The sequence below is a fragment of the Leptonotus elevatus genome, chromosome 11 (assembly GCF_054856555.1).
Source record: "Leptonotus elevatus isolate MCC_2025b chromosome 11, RoL_Lele_1.0, whole genome shotgun sequence".
Lineage (NCBI taxonomy): Eukaryota > Metazoa > Chordata > Actinopteri > Syngnathiformes > Syngnathidae > Leptonotus > Leptonotus elevatus.
In genome coordinates, this window is record NC_141249.1 from 8,763,593 (window position 1) to 8,782,686 (window position 19,094).

Genomic DNA, 19,094 nt, shown 5'->3' on the forward strand with positions numbered 1-19,094 from the left:
ATAGCAGTTTCTCCACCACAGCATCATTTGCGACTGCTGGACTTAGTATGGCACTGTTTGACCCTGATTGCAAAATTGGCACTTCGTGCGGATGGTGAAATGTGCGCGTGTGACCTCAGGAAACTTTTTGAAGGTTTTGTTTGTTTTGCCTTACTAGAATAAAGTGTAATTGCACATCCACTACAGTAGGTGGCAGTGGTACTCCCATAGTCGTGGCAGGGAGCTGGTGAAAAGTATTTTCTTCTTCCTTGTAACTAAAATAATTGAGACGCACTGCACGCCGTGCAACCTGGACCAGAGTGGGACTCAATTTCAGCCTTTGAGTTACAGAAAAGTTGAATCAAGACAACTTGAACTCTACTAACCTGCCTGCTTTTCTAACAGCCCACAAAACAGGGGTGACTCTTCCTGCGGAATGAAGCAACATTAAGACTGCAAAAGCCAACAAACATCCTTGTGTATTTTAGGGGCCATGCTGAGTTTATTTATTGGAGAATAAACAAACAAAACTACATTTCCAGCAAGCTCTTTTGACACCACATTGACAAAAAGAGCCATTATAGCAAGAAGGTATGAATTCACATTAACACGCTGTACATTAAGCTGAGTTTAAATATTTGCTTCTCTTGGTTTCCTGTGGTCAATAACCAAAAGAGACATACTAAGACTACGTTTTAAACAAAAGTACATGCTCCTTGAGTCGAATAAATACCCCCCCCCCCCGCCCCGAGTTTAAACAAAGCATCCCATCATTAGATTTGTACACACTAAACCTGTTTGAGAATGGCACCAACAAAAATGGTGCATTTTTTTTACCCGTATGCAGCAAAACATCATCTGCCTCACAACACAATATGATTTTTCTACAATAACAATGAAAAATCCTACCAAAAATATGCCGTTAACATGTTGCAGCTAATACACACTTTTCTTATATGATGTTCGTTTGCTTGTCAACACATCATTTATAAATGCATAAAAGGATGTAAGACAAACACAACCATGACTGGCATTCACCTTATTTGCTTTATGCTGGATATCAGTCTGAATGTGTGATGAGATATTATCTTTCTGAACACAAGCATAAATGGTAAACTCAACACATACAGCTATCACTCAAGAAGAAATAAAACATGATTGTTAATTCAATTGACTTGAAACGAATGCCTCATAAAAGAGTTCAAGATTGACTTAAATTGTGATTTGGGAACCTGCAGTTTTTGAGCTACTTGAGGTCATCTTATATCAATGAAAAATAAATACCATTCTTGATTAGAGTATATAAAAATAAATGAAAATGGTATTAAATATTTACTAACAGATCACTAACAATGACCACGTACAGTATTGCTTGGCTCGCTCATGACAAAAATCCAAACCAATAGTTTTGTTGCATGTAATTGAAAACCACTTTTTTGCTTTGATATGAATAATCTCCCAAAAAGTTTAAAGGTCAGTTTTCACTCGTTAGAGCACTAAACACCATCATTTACTGAATCGATCTTTGAATTGTCATGACAAATGTTAAATGCAACTATTGATTACAAAACGTTGACTCGAGTCAAATTGCATCCAATAAATAAACGTGTTCCTGACAATAAAATACTTTTCATCTTGATATTTAGGTTTATGTACAAATCTGAACTTGTAGACCTCACCTACTTGCGGGAAAAAAGTTCATACCTGTGAACTCTACAGCAGTGGTTCTTAACCTGGGTTCGGAGGTCAAGACACACACCTGACTCAAATGATTGTTGATGATTGTAATCCATATTAAACATGGCGAGCAAAAAAAACAAAAAAAGAAAAGTGGTCGGCCAAATATGTGCAATATGATTTCACATGTGTAACAGACTGTATGGTGTTCCACAGGGTTCAATTCTGGAGCCTCAGCTGTTTTTACAGTACTGGGTTCCATCTAAAAAAAAAAAACATGAGTAGTTGTTTTAAAGTGCTCGATAAATATAGAGTGGGGTGATGGGAGTCAGCATTCTAACTGCATGTTGTGCAATTCTAGTCCGGCACAACTAGATATCTAGCAAAAGTAAAGGAACACTTCCTTAACCGGTTAACCAGCTGAATTCAAGGTGAAGAGGGCCAGATTCGATTTAAAGGCTACACTCCCTGTTCATTTTGTTCACCAATAAACCAGTCTTGAATTTTTTTGGGGTAAAAAAAAAAAAATCAAATATTTTGCAATAAAGGTTTCAGTGAATGCTCTTAGGAAGCTGGTGAGGTTCAATACCTTTAACAACCACTGCTCTACAATAAGTACAAAGAAATTACAAATGGATGAATTCTATTGAATTTACTCAATTACAAGAAAACATGATCAAACACTACCTACAACAAATATGTTCACACATCTTGGTAGCCGAGAAGAATGTCATCAGGAGTAACGTCCTACATTCTTCTGAAGAAAATGGTTGTGTAAAAGCTGAAACCGTCTGACTTTGTTGAGTTGAACACACACGTGCTGTGTGGCGAACGCTAGCTGTATGCAATCAATCTTTTTTTGGCCCTTAGAATTATGTACCATAATATACAAACACGTTGACTCACACGTATCCAAATACATACAAAACAGCATCTCTGAATGTTGCTTTACAATCAGCTCACTGCACTCACACGCTAAAGCCCAAAGGCGTGTAAGGCCGCGCATAAGCTTATTGCAAATGAAATTCAATCTGTACATGAATTATAAACATTCAGTGCTTCAGTGTTCTGAGTAAAATGTCCTAGCATTCATACTGTCTTGTTGTTGTTGTTTTTTTACTTTTGGCACAAAGGAAATAAAAACATTACTCACACATGCCCTAAAAATAGGTAAGATATGTACATCATTCTTCATCAGTGGCTTACATTCCAGTTGTAGCAGGGACATGACAACCACACGGATGCCGACAAAATTCGAATGAAAAACACGTTCATTGGCATTGCAGGTGTTTGAATCTTCGTGGGAATAAAGAGTGAAAGTGCAAACTTGTTTCCATCACGACTGGGGGGCAGGCACTACTTTTTTGGGAGTGGCCGGCTTCTTGGTTTGCCACAAATGGCTGTGGATGGTGACGGCATCCACGCTGGCCGACATGGTCTTGGCTGGTATCAGGCTGAACTGCTTCCTGTCAGAGTTGTACTTGTACAGGCCGTCGATCATTTTGCGTGTGATGTTCTTGGGGCCGATGCCCGTCAGCTTGTTCATCTCCTCCGTCTCGGGGCAGTACGTGTAGAGGGAGCGGAATTGACAGCCGGCATCTCGGAACAAAACCAGGAAGTTGTTCGCCTGGGATTTCTCCATTTCCTGGAGAGGAAAAAAAAAAGTCAGAAAAATGAAAAAAAAAAAGTCTGCTGTAGTCAAGGACATGTATTGGCAATATGACTTGAGCCCTATCATTATAATAAACATATGATCATTTTAATTTGTGTCTACCAGTAGTTCTTAACCTTGACTCGGACCCAAGTTAAGATTATTACATGTCTCGAGTGTGTGTGTGTGTTTTAAACTGATAGAAGCCCGTTTCCGCCTGTGGGAGAAAAAAAAAATACCCCGTACTCCTCTCCCCTCCACTATCAGAAGCCCGTTTCCGCCAGTAGGGGGAGAAAGTTTTTTTTTTTTCACTTGTCAGAAGCCCTTTCCTTAACTCATTCGCTGCCATTGATGGCTATAGACTTAAAAAAATCATTTTAACCATTTCTATTAGTTAAATTTATTTTTTTTACTTTTGTTAACAAGAGTATGAAAACCTAGGAAAAAAATTATTGTACATTTCGAACAGATATAAAATTTGTGATTAATTGTGAGTTAACTAGTGAAGTCATGCAATTAATTACAATTACTAATATTAATTGCCTGACGCCCCTAATTTGTAATCTTTTTTCTTTTCTTTTAACAATAAAATATTATTAAAAATTCGGGGCGTCAGATGATAATATTTTTTTTTAATTGTAATTAATCACATGACTTCACTAGTTAACTCACGATTAATCACAAATGCTATACCTGTTCTAAATGTGCAATAAAAAAAAATCTAGGTTCTCTTACTCTTGTTAACAAAAGTAGAAAAAAATGTTAAACTAATAGAAATAGTTCAAATTAATTTATGGCAGTGAAGTTTGACAAGGAGCGCCAAACCCACGGTTCGAGGGGGGCGAGACAGATCAAGCTTTGCAGGCCATAATGGACATCATCATTGAAGACTCTTTGAGACTTAAAATTCACAAACCGTGAAATTGTTGTTGTTTTGGAGGAAACTCACAATATCAAACTAGCCTTCGGACCCTGGAGAGAAAGCTAAAGAAGAACAATTAGTGTTCCCTCACAAAAACGCGGTTCACTTTTTGTGGCCTCGCTGTATCGTGGATTTTTTTTGGGGTGCAATTTTGCATGCATTTTTTACAGTAATGTATTTTATTTATGAAGGTTTGAACATTGAGAATGTTTAAACAAGAGAAAAATGCGAGAAAATGTAAATGCCTTGATTAGAAAAGTGTATAAACTGTGTGGTGAGGGGCTTTAGAGCCTTAAAATATTTATAATAAATGTAAAACAAAGCTATATCTACTTCACAGATTTCATTTATTGCGAGTATTTTTTTGGAACCTAACCCCGGCGGAAAACGAGGGAACACTGTACATTCATACTGTAAAATCAACTATTAGATTTGATTAGTGCAACATGGTCTTCATGTAAACTGCTTCAGACTTGGCTTGCGCCGTATGGAGGTTTAATAGAAATGGTAAAATAAAATAAAAAAATAATAAATAAAAAACTATATCTACTGGCGGATGGGCTTCTTACAGTGGGAAAAACAAAAAAAACGAGAATGGTCTTCCAAACGAGTGTAAGTGACTGAAGCCACCAAACGACGATAAAAATGAGCATTCCGAGCCGTCACCTCCAGGATTTTGTTCTTCTGCCCTTCATTGACTTTGCCGGCAAGGCAGCAGTGGGCCAGCGCGTTCTGGATGATGTGCTTGTTTGATTTGGCACTTGGCTCCTTGTAGAGCTTCGGCCCTGGTTGGAAACAGGACAGAAAATGGTTAATTCCAGTTTTCATCACATTGATCATGACGCCTTAAGTCCTGTTAAACATTTTCCTTACTCATCTTCAAAAGCTTTGCTATGTTGCAGCTCAATTTGAACGGCATTAAGAAGTCCAGCTGCGGGGATTTTGTAACAACACTAAATTGTATACTTGCTCGCTATAGAATTCCATGAAGAAGCAACCATTTCAAAGGAAGATGTAATATTGTGAGTTTTATGTGTTCTTGACATGAACAGTACACCCCAAAGAAAAAAAAGTGTTGAATTGCAGCATAGGTCTACACTAGAAATGCAGCCGCTGTATTTCAACGTTTTAAAAAGCAACAACAAATGCTGGTGAACAATAAACAACAGCAACCTGTGTACTCTGTGATTGATGTAACAGAGGAGGTTGTGGATCCATTTTCCCAGTCCTTCTCTCCATTCCTGCTGCTGGTGTGACTCGGGGACAGGAAACCGTCTGCTGAATCTGGCCTGAAAGACAATAAATAAATAAATAAATAAACCTACTTCCGAAATTGTTGGTACCCCATAGAATTCTGTATCCAGTGTCAATATATTGTATTCATGCATCAATTAGATGTAAAAGCTCATCTTTCTAAGAGGCTGGTTTTCTGTTGCACAATATCAACTCATTCACTGCCATAAATTCATTATATATATATATATATAAAAAAAAGATTATTAAAATATTTGGGGCGACAGGCGATTTAAATTATTTAATTGTAATTAATCGCATGACTTCACAAGTTAACTCACGATTAATCACACATTGTATATCTGTTCTAAATGTACAATAAAAAAATTCTAGGTTTTCATACTCGTTAACAAAAGTGGAAAAAAAATGTTAAACTAATAGAAATAGTTTAAATGAATTTTTGACGTTTATAGCCGTCAATGGCAATGAATGATCAATAAAGAAGAGAGAAAACATTGTAAAAAATGTGGGGCGTCAGGCGATTAAAATTTTTCATCATAATTAATCGCATGACTTTACTAGCTAACTCACAATTAATCACACATATTTTCATACTCTTGTTAACAAAAGTGGAAAAAAATGTTAAACTAATAGAAATAGTTTAAATTAATTTTTGACGTTTGTAGCAGTCAATGGCAATGAATGAATTTAAAGAAAAAAAGAAAACATTCTAAAAAATGTGGGGCGTCTATAGCCGTCAACGGCAGTGAATGAGTTCATCACAAGTTAAGCAGCAGAGCTTGCAAAGCACAAGGTAGTGAGGGGGGGGGGGGGGCAGTGATGTGACAGTGTGACATCTTGCAGCGCTAGCTTGTTTTAAGCTTGTAAAATCATGTAAGCTTTTAACAATCATTACGGTGGTGCTATAAATGATAGGAATGTAAGTTGAGGGCATGTTGCGAACAAATATAGCAGTCCAGCTATATATGTAGTAAACGAGTAAACAAGTGACGACTATTAAGAGTACAAAACAAACACAACTAGAAAGTGCTGTGCTCAGTCAAGTCAAAGCCAGTGTGAGGTCAAGAACAACATGAAGCGCCTTGATCTTCTCAAGCAGGAACTAACCTTCTCCTTCTCAGCTTAGGAGAGCTCAGAAGGCAGAGGAGACTGCCAGAGGCTAAGCTAGCACTTCTGGCATGTGTAATTGAGCAGGACAGAAATCAAAGGAAGAACAGTGGCAAGAATACAAGAAATATGTTAGAAATCTGTGTGGTGCGGTTAGTTAGGAAAACTCTGAATCGTGACATTAAAAAAATTAAAAAATAAATACAGTTATAGATTGTTTTGTCCTACTCAAATATGGCAGCACAGGAGGCACATTTAGTCATATCCTGCCAGGGCCCAGCCACAAAAGGCACTTAATTAAGGTTGTTTATAATCATGACGGGTGATGTTGCAGAATGCAAAAGTGTAAATCAGATCAGCAACAGTATTAACAAGTGACATTTTCAAAGAGCAGCTTTTTTATTTTTTATTTTTTTAAACACCACAAAGAATGACGAAATCAGCATTGTTGTCTTTGTATAGGTCGAATTTTTGCTACATCTCTTCATTTGGACAGTTTTAATTGTCTTGTGTATGATGTGCTTGGTAACATAAATACAAAATATAGGGATTTGTAAGTACTGACTTGACGCCTCTTGTGGAATTAGAAATTGAAAATTACCATTAATTTCATTGAGATATAGAGGTCACTTTTTAAAATTATTCTGTCCATTTTGGTGGAAACTTTGTGTGTCAAAAGTACAAGTGGTATCCATTAGGGGTGTGAATCTATAAGTCGATTATTGCGATTTTTTTTAATTCAAAATTTTGAAATTACTAATCAGTAGTGAAAGACAAATTAAGCTTCATGAAACACTTATTACTACATATTGTTTGACTCCTCTAGATCAGTGGTCCTCAACCCTGGTCCTCGGGGACCGGCATCCAGCCTGTTTTCCATGTCTCCTACAGCCAACACAGGTGGTAATCGTTATCAGGCTTCTCCAGAGCTTGCTAATTAGCTGATGATATGAATCACCTGTGTTGGCTGCGGGAGACATGGAAAACAGGTTGGATACCGGTCCCCGAGGACCAGGGTTGAGGACCACTGCTCTAGATGGCACTCTTGGTTTAAATGGGCCAGCTAGCTAGCTAAACAGCTAACCAGACAGACAGACAAATGAAGCTTTATGAAGCACCTGGGATATTTTTTTTTACTCCTCTAGATGGCACTCTTGGTTTAACCTCAAGTAAGATGTTTTGTTGAATATTTCCATCAAAAATGTATGTTTAAAAATCAATTTGGCCGCATATTGAATCGATACGAGAATTGTGCACGGTAATACTGCGATATATCACGGAAAAGATTTTTGAGTACGTGCACTGGTATCGGTCTGAAAAACAATGGTATCGAACATCCCCATTTTTAATTTCATAACAAGAAAATAAACTCACGTGTAAGGTTGCATTCGCACTGAACATAAAAGCATGTACAATCTCACCTTTGCGCTCTCTTCTCGGAGTCTGCGCTGTCGCCGTCTCCCAAGTTGAGGGACGCCAGGGACAAGCTGGAGACTGAAAAGAGAAACTGGCGTGAACCAGAACGCGGTACGACGACATGTGGCACGACAGCACGACGCGCAGTTGCAGCGACAACCAAGCATGATGACAATGCGGGCCTGTCCACGGTAATGCGGCCTGAGCGGTGACTGAAATAAACTCAACACATCACGTACAATAACTTGAACTAAATAATGAATACAACCTGGTGATACATTGCTAATTAGTATCCACTGATTGGTTGGATCGATGTCTCACATATATAAATACAGATAATGGTCACGTGGGACGTAGGGCTTGTCCTTGTGGTTACCTGTCGCAGCTCTGACAGGAGTTTTTGGGGAGTCGACGCTGTCGCGACGGATCGACTTGGGCCGACCTCGTCTTTGTTTCGCGCCGGCAGCTGGTCGGGATTTGATGACCGTGTTCATGTCCTCCATCAGCTTCAGCTGCTTCCTCCGAAGAAATTCCTGCTTGATGAACTCCTTCCTGGCCTTGTCTTCCTCCTTTCGGGTACGCTCCTCCTCCGCTTTCAACCTACGGAAATAATGCAACCCGAAAGGTAGGAAAATGATTCAATAGAACATATTCGCTTCTGACAATATTTTTCTTTTCATTGTGCTGGTCCACTTAGTCAAATTCAATTTCACACTATTGATATGTTATTGTATAGCACATTTGTCAAAATCCGGTCCTCCAGGGATTGAGTCCTGCATGTTTTTGAGGTTTCTCTACTCCAACACACCTGACTCAATGACAAGGATGATTATCAAATTATCAGGCTTGCTGATGAGCTTAAATATGAATCAGCTGTGTTGAACGTGGGAAACCTCTAAAACATGCAGGACTCAGGCCCTCGAGGACCGGACTTTGTCACTCGACCAGAGCCCGTGGGAAACCTCTAAAACATGCAGGACTCAGGCCCTCGAGGACCGGACTTTGTCACTCGACCAGAGCCCTCTAACAAATGTGTTTGTTTTTTTCATACCAACATGATAACTTTGTTTATATAGCCCTTTTTGAAACAAAAGTTACAAGTTGCTTCACCTAAAAGCAAAGAACAAAATAAAACGACTGAGTAATGTATAAAATAGGGATGTTCGATGCCACTTTTTTCAGACTGGTACCATTCCTGATACCGATACCAAGTACCAATACCACAGGTACTTTTGATACTTTTCTCCCCAAAAAACAATGACAGATAATTTTAAAGAAAGACCTAAATATCCCAATATAGCATTTTTCCTTAAAATTGCATGAAATTAATGGCCATTTTCTAGTCCAATACTATTATCATGAGGGCCGATTCCTTGACGGCCTGATACAGATACCTGGTAATGGTACTCTACTCACACATGTGAGAAAAAAAAAATCTAAGCATACACCAAAAATGTCCAGAAAAGAGTCCAAAACACAATATAATATAATACAAGAAGAGCATACCGAGCCTCTTCTTTCTTTTGCTCTAGCTCCGCCTCCTGCTGCATCTTCCTCTGCTGGCTTTCCTTCTCTCTCCTCAGCCTCTTCTCCAGCAGTGCCGCCCTCTTCTGAGCCATGTTCTCCTCTGCCTTTCCATCCTCCTGAGACAATTAGGCGACAAGGTCAAGTCTCCTCACACTTGGTTGACAAAGTATGACCAGAATAATGATTTCTTCACAGTAGATGCTTTAAAGGGGGAAACCAACCATAAAATTATTCTTTACAATAATATGTTCTATGCTTTTTCAATAGTCTCAAAATGATATTCTGATTACGATTGTGTTTGTGGAATATGAATTAAGCAGCAAAATCCACTCGTTTTTATCCATATCGGGTGGTGGCCATTTTCCCACTTGCTGTCGAAAATGAAAATGACATCACAGTTGCTCAGTGCTTAGGTAACGATCAATCCCGGCTCACCTGAATTTTGAGTTTGGTCGTGTGATTTTTGAAGCTGAGCCGTGATTGGTCGTTTCATCCCGAGCAACTGTGATGTTATTTTCAGCCGACAGCAAGTGGCAAAATGGCCGCCCCTTGATTTTGCTGCATAATTCATATTCCTCAAATGCAATATGAATGGGGTTATAGAGTAGTGGGAGCGCATAGAACATGTTGTAAAGAATTTTTTGGGTGGCGACATCGCCTTTAGATATTTTGTTGGATAAATAAATAAATAGTTGCGGTGAATTCAAACCTATAGCCACTTTAAAATGCTGTACTTACAATTGCAAGTACTTTAAAAACAGCAATAAAAATTAAAATCCTTTTCAAACACCTTTAATTTTTCCCCAAATCTTATAAATACGTTCTATTTTAAATATTACCATGCTCCCAAAAACGTATTTATAAAACATAAAAAAAAGTTTTTTGTTTTTTTTGCTTAGAGCATGCAGAAGGCTTCGATGCAGCCTCTGAACTGAAGAGAATGCTTGAAGCAACGGTAGTTATTACAAAAATGGCCAGCAGTTGGCAGCAGAGTATAAGAGATCAGCCAACAAGCTCTTTTTTTGCCAGTGTTTTCAACAGGAATGATGAATAATGATGAAACTTAGCTATTCTAATGCTAAATGCTGCAAAAAAAAAGAAATCCTGACGAAAGAAGAGACTCTAATCTTTCTTTTGGTAGGTTCCATGTTTTTATAGCAATAGAATACAATATTCTGTGGGCCTCGCAAAATCAGTCAAAATTCAGTAAAACAGCCAGGAGCGTAGGGGGTTGCTTCAGTGAAAATGGCTGCGAGTGAATGAGTTAAGGTGCTTCAATTTCATGGTACAATCTTTCAATAGGCTGGAAGGTCGGGTATTAGTATTTCAAAATGAATTAGCAATTCAATTGTTGTCATAGGATACACACAATCACCAAATGCTACACAGCAATTTTTAATAGTTTCATTTTGGTTGCGTATTTCGTGTAAACATCCCTTACAACTACCTCTCATGATCTCTGTAGCTTCTCCACGAACCCACATATCCACAGTGGTGCCTGAATTATTCACACCAGACCCAGTTCTGTGACCTACATTGCGGCTCACACTACAGCTGTTAAGCAACCCTCACAAACTAGAAACAGCAGCTTGATGTCGCCCTCATGTTTCCTGAATCGTTTATACCATCAAGTAAAAATGAAACATGAGGTAATGTACGATTACAACTCGAGATTTCGGCTATCTGACAAAACAGAAACTGACCTTGAAGAAGAAGCCGCAATGCATCATCTGTTCATCCTCCTGGCCTTCCACATCTTCGAGCTCCATCTCCAAGCCGTCATCAAGCGTCAAGTCATTCAGCGACTTCACAACTGATAATGGAACCTCAATCAGGTTGCCCTTGACTTCCGGCAGTGTGGGGATCTCTGTGGGGGTGACGGTGAAAATCTCAACCACCGGGTGGGTTAGAACCTCAGCGACTGATGACTTTGCAGGTTTGAGATCTACAACTTTTTCTATCTTAGTGGTGTTTGGTTGGCTGGGAGCTTTCTCCTGAATTGTAGCATTTGAGTCCCTTTGTGTTTGCTTTTTTTTAGATGAGCTGGGGAGAGATGCGCAAACACCACTGAGCTCTTTGTCCGGGAAGACGAGTGTGTCTGGCTGCTTGTTGGCAGGTTCAAGACTGGCAGCTGCAGGCGTTTCACCCATGTAAACAAAGGAGCCGTCTGTGGGCGGACGGGGAGCAAAGCGTCGCAGCCTGGGGATACTATCCACGGACTGGGGGGCGGTGAGGACGCGGTTGTAAGGGGCCAACTTGAGCTCATTAGGGCGAGCGGTGCGAGGATTACGTGAGTGGAAGGAGGCGGATTTGCGCTTGATGCTGGTTGGAGAGCGATGGGCAGAGCGAGGGGAGTCTGCCGGGGAAGAGGGTCCTGAGGATCGAGTGACGTTGCCGCCTCGTCCGTATTTCTGCGGCGAGGGGTTTGCGTGAGAGGGAGGGATGACCCATGCCTGCTGATGCTGCTGCTCCCGCATGGCAATGATGACTTCCTGCTGCTGGGCTAGCCTCTGCATCTCGGTCTGGAGGAAGGCTAAAGAGTGATTGAGCTTCTCGATGGATCGCGTATACTCGGCAAGGTCCGCCTCGGTTAGCGGGGTGTGCCCTTGACCACCCTCCTCACCTCCGCCAGGGGACCTTTGCCAACAAGAGCTTGTGCTGCTTTGCTCCGCCCCATCAGGTGTATCTGCACTGCTTCGACCACACCTCAAGGTTGGACTTACAGACTTGACTTCACCCTTAACCTTCCCGCCTTCTTCCGGTCCGCTCGCAGCTCCGTCCCCTTTACGCTTGACCACATTGAGGAAGGCCGAGTGCCCCACCTTTTGACGGTGCCTTGTAAAAGCTGCCTCCACTTTTTTTTTCTGCGCTTCAATGGCTTTTCGTTTCTCCTCCAAGCGCATCCTCAGCTCAACCATTTCGGTTGCCATGACTTGAGCAGGGTCATTGTGTGGAAGTTGGACAGCTGACGCCTTAGTAGGGGCGTTTGGCGTTTGTTGGCGGATGGGACTGTGTTCTGGAGTCGGGGCCCATGAAACGGATAACGGTAGACCAAAATCCGAACCCTCTGGGGTAGTTTTGAGGGAGTTGCTGCTCTCGCGTCCTGAGTCTGGTGCTGACGGAGTGACCTTCTTTATCTTTTGTTCGGCAAAGTTGGTCATCCTCAGTGCTGAGGGAGATTTGCTCTGACTGCTTGGGCAAGGGCTTGGTGTATCCATATCAAGGTCCATGTTCACAGAGCAGTCTTTCAGTGATGAATCCTCATCCAACATGTCCTCTGTATGAATATGGATGCCGGTGTCAACCTCAGTGGTGTCTGATTGGCTCAAATGTCCTTTGGAGTCCAGCTCAGACAACGGCTCCAAGTTACCAAGTCCAGTTCCAAGTTCCGGACTGTGCAGGAAGAAGCCATTGTTGATACCTTCGACGGGAGGCCTACTCGGGCTGTGAATAATCTGGAGGGCCTCTTCCATGGAGGGCGTCGCTCTGGTGACTCTGCTAGATCCGCTAGGGTGCGTTCGCCTTTCAGGGTCCATACCAGCTAGACTGTCTGGGCAACCCTCTTCCTCGATGCCAAAGCTCTTGCCGTTGACGGGTTGGAAGGAAAGATTCCGCTTCATCCCACGAGGAAGGTGGTGGACCTTAAAACCGGAGCCGTCATCGGTGCTGACGGACCTGACCATCCCACGTGTGGCAGAATAAGGTGAAGAAGCAGCTTCCTCTTTGTCAAAGGGAATGTCAAAAGACACTCCATAAGGACCAGGCCTACGAAAAGCAGAAATACTTGATTGAGGAAATGTGACGAAGACACAAAAGCTAGTTGTGTCCCCTTTACTCGCCATGCAAACACTGACTGTTTACATAGCAACCAGCAAGCTCCTCATTTTCAAACCTTTCATGTCTATCATCCCTTTTAACCAAGAAATACATCCACTCCCTCTCCCCTCCCTTAAAGGTACGGTCACCATAATACAACAGAGGGGTCGTTGACGGATAAGTATGTCAAATGGTGCCCATTTGGGATTTTTATTTTGAAATATATTTAAAGACGGGAGTTTATATCATCCTCAGGACAGTCAAGAACCAATGGGAGCAGTTATAAGGTTTGTACTGTCTCACAACCATGTCAAAAAGTTGCCCTTTTAACAACTGGTATGAAGTGGTCATATTTGGACATCACAATTCATTTTCTCCAACAAATATATATTTTCATTATTCCAGTATTTTACTTGTGTGACTAGCTAGCTTGTTTTGTTTAGATGGCGGAGCGTTATTCTCATAACTTTGATTTAAATTGAAACCAACCATCATCTGGTGCGAGCATTGTAGAAAGATTTCCATGACGATGTCTTAAATGATAGATAATAGTAAAATTGTAGATAATAGTAAACAATAATAAAGAATAAATATTGTGTGTTTTAATAATTTACTGTTCTGGATCTGGTGAAATCCTTATCCGTCAATGGCCCCAATACTTAACCTTGAAATAAAATCTTTTAGCGTAAGGAGCAGTGAGATATGCCATACCGACCTTTTCTCTTTGGGCCAGGTACCAAGGTTGCTTTCCACAAAGGACATTGAGGTCGACTTCTTGATCTCACCTGGATGACACAAGCAACCAAAATGCACAAAATGCTTTCATTTTGTGATTTATACTCAGTACTTTGTGCATGCAAAATACAATAGATGCCTTTTCAGATAGACACATAATAGATATAGTCACACTAGACTGCACATACTGTAAATATGAGGAAGAAAAATAGATACCTGAATTTCTAGGTTGGGGTCGCAGGGGCAAACTAGAAAGAGAGCGGTATCACATTAAAGCTGTATTATCATGAGCAGTCAACATGGGTGACTAATGTAATGTATTTTTATTTCACACAAAAAATGGCTTTTCCAATTTGAACTAACATATTGTACCTTGGCCTTTCAGGACTTGGAGATCTTTCCATGAAACTCCTCTTAGTTGCTTTAGAAATCGGCACAGCTGGGATATTCTTCAACAAGGATGACAGCTCTGGGGAGAAAAAAAAAATATATATATATATATATATATATATATATATATATATATAAAAAGTAGTTGATTCATTTGTGTAATTCCTTGTATACTAGTAATACCACCTACCTCATTTACTTTTTAATTGTTTGTAGTTCAGCTTGTAGCTTTGTACCAGTAATGCAAAATCATCTCTGACATACCTGGGGCTTCATTGTCCAAACTTTTTGGCTTCACAAAAGAGGGCTTGACCTCTTCAAACCACCAAAAGAGCTCCGCCATGAACGCCAAGTAGTTATTCTGCAGGAGAATTCAAATAAGATAAACATTAAATCACAGCACACTATTAAAGGGCTGCTGCTCAACCACCTAGAAAACAATTCATTTGAGTGCCCTATATTATAAAAAAAATAAATAATCATATTTTGCAATGTTAAAATTCTGCAAGTTCCGCACATTTATTCACATCTGTATTTACAGTATTGTTCGAACATACAAGGTTCAACATTTACGGTGGCTCGCTGGCCCCGGATCACCAGCATTTCCAGCCGCCCAAAATGGCCCAAAAGTGCATCATTGGGTATGGACCAAAAGACTTTTATCACAAAAACAAACTTGGCTGAAGCAGGATGTGATGCAAGAGAAACAAGGAACGCTCACGCTCCATTAGATTAAGGGGCATGAATTAGGTTAGTCTTCTGTTGCTAAATTCAGCTAGCGCTAGCCCGATCACCGCTACGAGCAGCAGCGGAAACCAAAGAACGGAGGCGACATGAACAGAAGAAAGGGTCCTTCGCCAGATTATTTAAAAAAATCAATATTCCGTGGGCAACAACTGTGTGCTGACAAAACTTTATTCATCATGGAATATGGCATACGCGACCAGGCTCTTCTGAGCTAATGTAGCAATTACTGCAATTGATGATTATTTTGAAAAAATAAGAAGAAAAGATTAATCTGTTGATTATTTTGGTGATTGATCCCTGAATAGAAAAAAAACGTTTACAATCCCTTGATTGAAAAACAGGACATCATTACAAATTGTCAGAAAATGCTCAAATAGAGATTAATGATGCTTGTTACTGGTTTGGTCATCCATCACTAAATCTGCAACAAAGTTTAGTATGGTTTTCCAAAGTAAAAGCGGATGTTTTCAAAAGTTGCATTTTGGTTCAACACTAAAATATCTAGTCTGCTTTCATTGAAGACCACAAAAATCGGATCAATTTTAATGTTGAAAGGCTGAAATTTCACAGATTTGGAGAATAAATAAATGGGTAAAACAAGGTCTCTACATGATCAATTATCAGAAATATTTATTATTTAATTTGATAATCAATTATTGAATAATCTAATTCCTGTTATAGTAAGAGCCACAAACATCCTAGTGTGAGACATGCCTGGAAAAGATCAAATTACATTTACACATAATTGTTTCAATAGTACTTGTGGTGGTAGAGAGCAGAGATTATGGCATTAACCTAATTTATGAAATGGGGGTCAGCTATTTATTTCTGCTCTCAATCACGTGCATGTAGTGCAGGCAGACAATGTGTAGTTATGGGTAGCTCGAGAGCAAAAATTAAGATGTTGGGAGATCATTTTAGTATTTTTTTTTAGAGAACAAACAAGAACAAAAATGTTATTTTTACTAATATTGCCATTCATTTTGTCCATATCACTGTTGTCGGTCCAAAACCTTGTACTTCCAAAATTGTCACTTTTTAAGAGGTTGTTTGAGCAACCATTAACATTGCATCATCAAAGAAATCAAACCATTTTCAACACTTTAGACTGGTCATTTATTTGTAAAAATGACACCCACACGTGCGGACTGACCAAAAGTATAGATTTTGAGGGGAAAAATGGTCTCATGTACTTTATTGCATCACTGTTAGTGGAAGCAGGTTAAATAAACTGATTAAATACAAAATGATAACCATCAACTCAATTCATTTGAACTATTTCTATTAGTTTAACGTTTTTTCCCTACTTTTGTTAACAAGATTAAGAAAACCTAGAATTTTTTTTATTGTAAATTTAGAATTAAATTTAGAAATATTTTTTTTATTAATTGTGAGTGAACTAGTGAAGTAATGTGATTAATTACAATAAAAAATTGTAATCACCTGATGCCCCTAATTTTTAATAATCTTTTATTCTTAAAAATATATATATTACAAAAAGAAAAGAAAAGATTATTAAAAATTAGGGGCGTCAGGCAATTAATATTAGTAATCGTAATTAATCGCCTGACTTCACTAGTTAACTCACGATTAATCACAAATTTTATCCGTTCGAAGTGTGCAATTTTTTTCCTAGGTTTTCATACTCTTAACAAAAGTTTAAAAAAAAAAGTTAAACTAATAGAAATAGTTCAAATGATTTTTTGACGTCTATAGCCGTCAATGGCAGTGAATGAGTTAAACACGGGAGTTGATCAGAGCCAAATGCTAGGAGAATTAGAGCTTGATCATTAGTCTAGAAGGCAGTTTATGCAGCGAACATGTTGGCAGTCACATGTGCAAAACCAGAAATGTGTGACGGGAAGGACCTTGAGGAAACGTGTTCGCCTCCCCCTCCCCACCATCCACCCTCAGACAAAGACAATGCTGCACAGCTCAGCTCTCGAGATACCCGATTCACCTCATCAGCAACATTTCTCTGCATCCAGATTTAACCAGTGCAGTGAAGCAGAGGCAGTTCCTGTAACATAAGGTACTGCATAGGCCATCTCCCTCAAGACTAACTTTACGCTATAATGCAAGGTTAAAAGTGACAAAAAAACAACAAAATGAATAGTTAATTTTCGCTATTAGCCAAGCCCTTCCACCAAAAACAATTAAATCGAGCATAATCCACCCTCCCCCAACCCCTTACCATTCGTGTAATTTTTGCAGAAAACGCCTAAAAAAGGTGCACGCAAAGTAAACTTGAAGCTGTTCTTGAACCGTTTGGACTATCAGCATAATTTGGGTTTCTCTTTAAAGATAACACTTTGAATTTTTCTACCCAACAGTCAAAATCTGTTTAACTCATTCACTGCCATTAACGTCAAAAATTAATTTGAACTATTTCTATTAGTTTAGCTCCCCCCCCACACTTTTGTTAACAAGTGTATGAAAACCTAGATTTTTTTTTATTGTACATTTAGAACAGATATAACATTTGTGATTAATCGTGAGTTAACTAGTGAAGTCATGCGATTAATTACGATTAAAACATTTTAATCACCTTACGCCCTGAATTTTAAATAATCTTTTTATTTTATTTTTATTATTCATTCACTGCCATTGACGGCTATAAACGTCAAAAATTCATTTGAACTATTTCTGTTAGTTCAACATTTTTTCCACTTTTGTTAACAAGAGTATGAAAACCTAGAATTTTTTATTGTACATTCAGAACAGATATACAATTTGTGATTAATCGTGAGTTAACTAGTGAAGTCATGCGATTAATTATGATTAAAAATTGTAATCACCTGTCACCCCTAATTTTTAAGAATCTTTTTAAAAATGAATTTTGAGTAATGGAAGTTTGAATTAGAAAAAAAAAAGAAAAAGACAAATTATATGTCCGTCTAATTATTTTTTTCACAAAATCTGCCTTGAAAATGAATGTAGAATGTTGTGCTGGACTGAAAAACACTACAATATGAAAGCTTGAGGTCTTCCCTAATTCCAGTTCAGGTTTGACAATAATGAACATTTTACACAAGATTTTCCAAAACATGGATTTAGACGAACAAAACTGTGCCATTTGAGTAACCCTTGAAAACTAAGGTCAAGTCTGATAAAAAAAATCATTTTGTCACTATTCTATTCTATTTTTAAACATAGTTGAGAGACTTTTTTGACATGAATTCAAAGCAAGGGATCAAAGAGATATGCGCCTTTATGACGCACCGTTGACGCGTTTTCGAAAAAAAAAAAAAAAGCAAACAAGAATTTGACATATTCAGAATCTCATTGGCTGTTCAATATGTCAACCACCATGAAATCGCTGTGACTGGTTCATGCATCGAACGAGGGAGGGCCTTTTGCGTGCATCGTCATTGGCCATGATAGACACAGGAAGGCTAGGGGATTGGACTACATAAGGTGTCAATCACTTCCCACGTTTTTTTTTGTGCTTGTAAATCAGTTGCAAAGGCTAGTCCATGAGTGCTAACTCAAACCAGCATAAGAATGGGTGAATCTTGTGCATATTTGGCAGGTTGCAGCGACCAAAAACGTGGCTTTATGACATTTGACGGCTAAAGGCGGAGGGTGTTCGTTTTTAAATAGTGGGTTACTATGGCAACCAGCCACGTCGATAATTTGAGGATCTGATTGGCTTTTCGAAGCGTTCATCACCAAAAACTTTCGCTATGACTGGTGTGGAAGAGGATCATTCGACGATGACATCCTCAATAGGCTTTACACAATCAGGATTTTTCGGCAAATCACCGATCAAATCAAAATCAAAATTGAAAAAAAATTATAACCAATTTGATCAGAAGATAACAGTTCATATTTACTTAACAGTCAACCACCACCATTTGCAGGGGATTGGCC

The 19,094-nt window shown here is 39.2% G+C and overlaps 1 protein-coding gene across 4 annotated transcripts in view; it reads right to left on the minus strand.

The window, feature by feature from the left end:
• Positions 1-460: 460 nt before the first annotated feature.
• camsap2a (calmodulin regulated spectrin-associated protein family, member 2a) overlaps positions 461-19,094 on the minus strand; it is a 47,940-nt gene continuing 29,306 nt past the window's right edge. For 2 of the 4 annotated variants that reach the window (XM_086089437.1, XM_086089435.1), the window contains 12 exons: positions 14,739-14,835; positions 14,457-14,553; positions 14,301-14,332; positions 14,065-14,134; positions 11,237-13,298; positions 9,513-9,649; positions 8,383-8,606; positions 8,012-8,084; positions 6,591-6,656; positions 5,403-5,518; positions 4,896-5,014; positions 461-3,301 (listed from right to left, as the gene is read on the minus strand). In XM_086089437.1, the coding sequence (XP_085945563.1) occupies positions 2,993-3,301; positions 4,896-5,014; positions 5,403-5,518; positions 6,591-6,656; positions 8,012-8,084; positions 8,383-8,606; positions 9,513-9,649; positions 11,237-13,298; positions 14,065-14,134; positions 14,301-14,332; positions 14,457-14,553; positions 14,739-14,835 (3,402 nt within the window). In that variant the 3' untranslated portion in view covers positions 461-2,992. The remainder of the gene's footprint in view (positions 3,302-4,895; positions 5,015-5,402; positions 5,519-6,590; positions 6,657-8,011; positions 8,085-8,382; positions 8,607-9,512; positions 9,650-11,236; positions 13,299-14,064; positions 14,135-14,300; positions 14,333-14,456; positions 14,554-14,738; positions 14,836-19,094) is intronic. The other 2 variants (XM_086089439.1, XM_086089438.1) reach the window with 1 other exon arrangement.